At 39.5% G+C, this 6,319-nt stretch overlaps 1 protein-coding gene across 1 annotated transcript; it reads left to right on the forward strand.

Annotated features, from left to right (window-relative positions):
- The first annotated feature begins 4,124 nt into the window (after nt 1-4,124).
- LOC108327774 (uncharacterized) lies at nt 4,125-5,994 on the forward strand. Its single transcript, XM_017561473.2, has one exon. It carries the CDS (start codon nt 4,444-4,446, stop codon nt 5,728-5,730), a length of 1,287 nt encoding a protein of 428 aa, XP_017416962.1. The 5' UTR covers nt 4,125-4,443; the 3' UTR covers nt 5,731-5,994.
- Nucleotides 5,995-6,319: the final 325 nt, after the last annotated feature.

Genomic DNA, 6,319 nt, shown 5'->3' on the forward strand with positions numbered 1-6,319 from the left:
TATCAATGTTGAATCTTTTGAAATTGTGCACTGTGATATATGGGGCCCTCTTAGTACCATTTCTGTTCATGGTCATAGGTATTTTCTTACCATAGTAGATGACTATAGTAGGCACACATGGGTTTTCCTAATGAACAATAAAGGGCAAACTAGAGATTTATTACAAAACTTTGTTGTTAAGATTAAAAATCAGTTTAACAAGACAATCAAAACCATCAGATCTGATAATGGTCCTGAATTTAGTTGTGTAGATTTTTATAACTTGCATGGAATCAATCATCAGAAGAGTTGTGTTGAAACACCTGAACAAAATTCTGTTGTTGAAAGAAAACATCAACACATACTAAATGTCACCCGTGGTCTCATTTTCCAAGCTAATATCCCTAATGCCTACTGGTCCTATGCTATTGGTCATGCTGTTTATCTCATAAATAGGCTGCCTACCATCACTCTTAACAACAAAACTCCCCATGACCTTCTCTACAATCTACCCCCCACATATTTAAACCTCAAAACTTTTGGCTGTTTGTGTTTTGCATCTACTCTTACCAACAACAGAAGCAAACTTGACCCTAGAGCTAGAAAAGGAGTCTTCCTAGGGTACAAAAATGGTATTAAAGGCTATATTGTGCTTGACATCAATACAAAGGAACTCATCATAAGCAGAAATGTCATCTTCCATGAAGATGTTTTTCCATACAGAAATCTGCAGGTGAGCAGGGAAGATTGTCATACTGAAAAGGACAGGGCTACTACTCTCATTGATCTTCTAAAGGATCCCTATACCACTGATGCTGACAAACACACAGGGTCAGATGTCACTGATCCAGAAGAGGTCCAACTGCCCTCTGATGATGAAGGCAGCAGCAACAATACAGAAAACAGCCAAGAAAGTCAGAGATGTAGAAGATCTGACAGACCCAGAAAGACCCCTGAGTATTTGAAGGATTATGTTCATCAGGTTAACCATTCCTTGACTGAAAAGAATTCCTTTAAATCTCCATATCCAATTTCTGATCTCTTGTGCTGTGACAATTTTTCAGACAAACATTTAAGATACACTATGGCTGTCACTGGAAATAAGGAACCCAAATCCTACAGTGAGGCCAAAGGCATGAATGAATGGGTAGAAGCAATGCAGAGAGAAATCAAAGCCCTGCAAGACAATGACACTTGGGTTTTGACTTCACTACCTCCAGGAAAAACTGCTATAGGCTGTAAATGGGTGTACAAAACAAAATACAAAAGTGATGGAAGCATTGAAAGGTATAAAGCCCGTTTGGTGGCAAAAGGATACACGCAGCAGGAGGGCATAGACTACCTTGACACTTTCTCTCCTGTGGCTAAACTTACCACAGTACGGCTACTTATTGCTCTAGCTGCCTCAAACAACTGGTTCCTACACCAACTAGACGTTGACAATGCTTTTCTACATGGAGATCTTAATGAGGAAGTCTATATGGAGACACCCCCATGTTTGAATGTCTCAAATAAGGGACGGGTTTGCAAACTAATTAAGTCATTATACGGTTTAAAGCAGGCCAGCAGACAATGGTTTGAAAAACTTTCTACTTTCCTTATAGATGCTAATTACACCCAATCCAAATATGATCATTCATTATTCATTAGAAAAACACCTACAAGTTTCACTGCTCTACTTGTATATGTTGATGATATTGTGCTAGCAGGAAACTCCATGGTGGAAATCAATCACATAAAGAGGCTTCTACACAACAAGTTTCGAATAAAGAATCTTGGAGAGCTCAAATACTTCCTAGGAATGGAAGTGGCCAGATCTAAAAAGGGGATCCACCTATGTCAAAGAAAATATGCTTTGGACATACTGGAGGAAACAGGAATGTTGGGGTGCAAACCTTCATCTACTCCCTTCCTAAGTGATACAAGTTCACTATACAAGCCCAACAACTACCTGGATGACCCAGGACCTTACAGAAGGCTAATAGGGAAGTTGCTGTATCTCACAAATACCAGACCCGATTTATGTTTTTCAATTAATCTGCTTAGTCAATTCGTACATTCACCTACTGATCACCACTATCGTGCTATACAGCACATTCTCAGGTATATAAAGTCCAAACCATCTGAGGGATTGTTTTTTGCAGCTGATTCTCCTATGCAGCTAAAAGCCTTTAACGATTCAGACTGGGCAACATGCCCTGACACGAGAAGATCCACAACTGGTTTCTGTGTCTTCCTTGGATCTTCCCTCATCTCCTGGAAGTCTAAGAAGTAGAGGACCGTCTCTAGATCCTCCACTGAAGCTGAATATAGAGCCCTTGCAGCCACTGTATGTGAGATACAGTGGCTGAGTTATCTCCTAAAGGACCTTCAGATTGAAGAGACAGGAATCCCAGCCTTGTACTGCGACAACAAGTCTGCAAGGCACATAGCTCATAACCAGAGCTTTCACGAACGGACTAAACATATTGAACTTGACTGCCATGTCGTCCGTGAGAAAATCCAGGAGCGCCTTCTAAATCTTCTTCCCGTGCGATCTGACGAGCAGCTGGCCGATATCTTCACCAAGTTTCCTCACCGCGTCAGATTCAAGACTATTGTTCCCAAGCTTGGACTGATGACAATACATCGTCCAGCTTGAGGGGAGGCTATTGGGAATAAATATTCACTACTGTCAACAAAAGACAGTAGTCTTGTAATTTACAGTTATTAGTTTGTTACGGTTTGTTTTTAGTTTTGGGTTTACAGAAGCTCCATAAATAGAGCTTCTCTGTTTCCGTTTCATAATACAATATACAGAGAATGTAATATTTTCAGACACACCAAAATAATACAAGGAAGAGTTTTTCTTACCTCTCTCATTGTCGCCTCCATTTTTGTCTTCATCATCACCTCGAACAGCGGCCTCCTTCGTCGCCGGATCGCTCCTGAACAGCACCCGAGGCGAAGCTTCTCGACGCCTTGCTCTCTCTTCTCCCTCAGGTTTCTCGTGGTGTGTTTCTGCCACGCTGGAAGTCACAATGCTTGGAAAATACCAAGCTGCATTGGACTGGGCCACACACACTGGTTTAAGTGTACAGTGTTGGGCCGTTTGTAAAAAGTTAAAATGATAAGTGGCATTATATTAGAGTGATGTAGTGTGATATGGTGGGAGTGAATTGTTGCCTAATTTTTATTTATGTTTAGTGTGGTCAAAGTCGCAGGTTTTGTGCTAGTTGAATTAATTAGGCAAAATGTAATGTAATTAGCATTATCGAGATCCGCGATCCAACCATATGTTACTATTAAATTTCACATGTCAATAGTGTGTTGGTTAATTATCCACCTACAATACCATTAATTACAGCTACAGTGTTTATTTAGTCTACTTGTTTTTTCTTTTAATATAAGAAAAATAATCAGAGAAAAAAGTGTTTTAAGTATTTATGTAAAATAGAAACTATATGAATTTCATATTCACACGTTTTTTTTTTCTTTTTTAACTTTCTACTAATTTATCTGCTGTTTTTTTTAAATAAACTTTCCAGATCTGGCTACCGCAAATTAATTTTGAGGATGTGATTATAACAGAACCGTTAAAAAATAAAAAAGCTGGCAATATGTTTAAATGTAATAATTTTTGGTACATTAAGCTCCAGTTGTGATGGTTGTTATTTCATTAAACTATATTTATTACATTTTCGTTTAATTAATTAAAACTGCAGAGAAAAATAAATGCTCCTAGTTAATGCACTTAAATTGGTAATAATTATTGTAAATTGGCTTAAACAAATAATATAATTGTATTAGAAATCGATGAGTGCTTGAATGTGAAAACATGGAAAATGTTAAATATTCATGACAAGTAATTGTTACTCTAAAGCAACTGGACATTCTGGGCCAGACGAACACATTCCGTTACACTTTAAAACTTTGTCTTTAACTCCTTCAAATTATTGACCTAGGAAAGTCATAGTACATGAACTCACTCACTCCATAGAGATAATTGGTTATTGCTATTTGTTGGAATATAAAAATGATTTTCACCGAATTCCCATATGCATGCATAATTGGTCAATGGAGAAAACAAAGGTAAAGAAATCTAATGCAAGATATTTTTTAGCAATTTCTTAAGACAAGAGAATTATGCTATAATAAGAATTTATTATATGGTATCCTTATCATTATCATTAATAGTTGAAAGTTGAAACCGCGTCGTGAAGGAAGTCCACACTGTCTGTCTCCATGCGCACCTTCCCACTCACTCAATAAATATTTTCAATCTCACTTCAGTTACTAGCTTCTCTCTCACATGGCCCCATGAAACTGGTAAGAGAAGAACAAGGAGTAATTGTATTGTAATTCTTATGGTACCAACTATAAAATTATAGACCCAGTCACCGTTATATCTATTTATTGCTTTATATACCTTGTTCTTTCTTTTGTTCATAAGCTTTCAGGCCATTTAGATCTTGGAGGATCCGAATGGCTCCACTCTTGTACCCTCGTTGCAGAAGGCTGCTCCTCCTCTCTCTTCTTTTCTTCCTTTTTGTTTCTCTGTGTTTCACTGTTTCCTCGGAATCTCATCCTCGTAGCAAAGCCTTGTCCAATGGCATCGCAAGGAGAATGTTTGAGCTGGAGGAAGAAAATCAAGAGTTCCAACAACCCCTCAAAAAGAAAGCCACCAAAAACAAAACCTCCTTGATCAAGCCCACTGATTCCTCCAAAAACCAAACCAAAACCGTCAAATCCAGTTACCTCAATTCCTCCAAAAATCAAACCAAAACCGCCTTCATCACCGACACCGAGGTTGTCGTGAAGAAACTCAACTCCACCACCTTAAAGTCCAAGAAGCTGAATTCAACTTCCACCAAGAAACCTTCTTCTTCATTGAATCTCGCGAAAACGACTGGCGGTGGCGGCAAGAATAAAACCACAAAAGCCACCGCCACAAAAGACAAGGAAGCGAGTAAAAAGACGAAGCTGGATGAGACGGAATCCGGCAAGAAAAGTGGTGGTGGTAAGAAGAAAGAATCGCAACCGAGTTGGGTGCTGGAAGACGAGTTGGACGATGATTTGGTTTCCGAGTTCAGGGATCTGCCGAAGAAGTTCCAACAAACACTGATCCCTGACCTGGAACGAATCTCCACAACTTCGAAAGCTTACATCACGAAAGCCAACAAAGAGATGACGAAAGGATTCAAACCCTACGTCGGAAACAAGTACGCACCCACCATTGCCACTTTACTCTCCTGTGCGTTCGCTTTGATCCCTTTGCTATTGGCCTCTCTCCTCTTCAACAAAATCAAAGCCTATTTCTCACTACAAAAACTCTTAATCTTCATCCAAGCCTATCTCGCCATCTACTTCTCCATTCTCTGCCTCTCTTCCTTCATCACCGGCGTTGAACCTCTCAGGTTTTTCTATTCTACTTCGCGCTCCACGTATCTCTGCTTGCAGGTTCTCCAAACTCTCGCTTACGTCCTCTACCTTTTGCTCCTCGTAATGTACCTTGTTTTGGTCTTCTCCACTGATTCTGGGCTGAGCTCCAAGTTCCTGGGCCTGGCCCAAACCTTCGTGGGCTTTTCCGTCGGGTTGCACTACTACATGACTGTGTTTCACAGGGTGGTGCTGAAGCAACCGCCCAAGACCAACTGGAAGATTCACGCCATTTACGCCACGTGTTTTTGCCTCATTTCTGTCATTGCCGGAGCTGATAGAAGAAAGAAGACCTACCTGGAAGAAGGCGGAGAAGAGGGCAAGAAAAATTGAATTAGTCAATTACCTAATATTATTATTAGCTACATTATACTTACATTTTTCGCTTTTTCTTTTATAAATTAAAATTTCAAATTCTCAAAGCAACATACCAAACTACCATTCCGGCCAAACGTCGCAAGGCTCTGGCTTTTAATTTGTATCAGTCAGCATTCAGATTCGTTCCATGAATAAATGGAGGTCATGATCCCTGTATAATTGTATTACTGCACGATGCATCAACCTGAATCATATGATAAAATTGGATCTGGGTTTCAATCTTTTCCAGTGTCTTTTCTCTATTTATTTTTATGCAAAGTACACGAACAGCGCTGGGTAATTTAATTCCCTTTTCCAAAAATGAATACACTTTTTTACATCAAACAACAGCACTGTTTCCATCTTCTCTCTCGCGTTGAAAACAGCAAGAAGAAGAATGTGGGACAGAGTGGCAGAGTCCGTTTTTGTAACGCAAGTACATTTGTGATTTATTGCGTCCAGTTAATGGCACGTAGACAAGGTTGCAACAAATTAATAAACATGGTGCATGGTTGAGGAGGTTATCATAGTAATTTAATGAAGCACCGACGGTTTTTTAATGTGT

This window comes from Vigna angularis, chromosome 2, assembly GCF_016808095.1.
Source record: "Vigna angularis cultivar LongXiaoDou No.4 chromosome 2, ASM1680809v1, whole genome shotgun sequence".
In the NCBI taxonomy this organism is placed as follows: domain Eukaryota; kingdom Viridiplantae; phylum Streptophyta; class Magnoliopsida; order Fabales; family Fabaceae; genus Vigna; species Vigna angularis.

Excerpts from the sequence above, each read along its gene's own strand:
- LOC108327774 (XM_017561473.2), top strand. The coding sequence starts at position 4,444 with ATGGCTCCACTCTTGTACCCTCGTTGCAGAAGGCTGCTCCTCCTCTCT.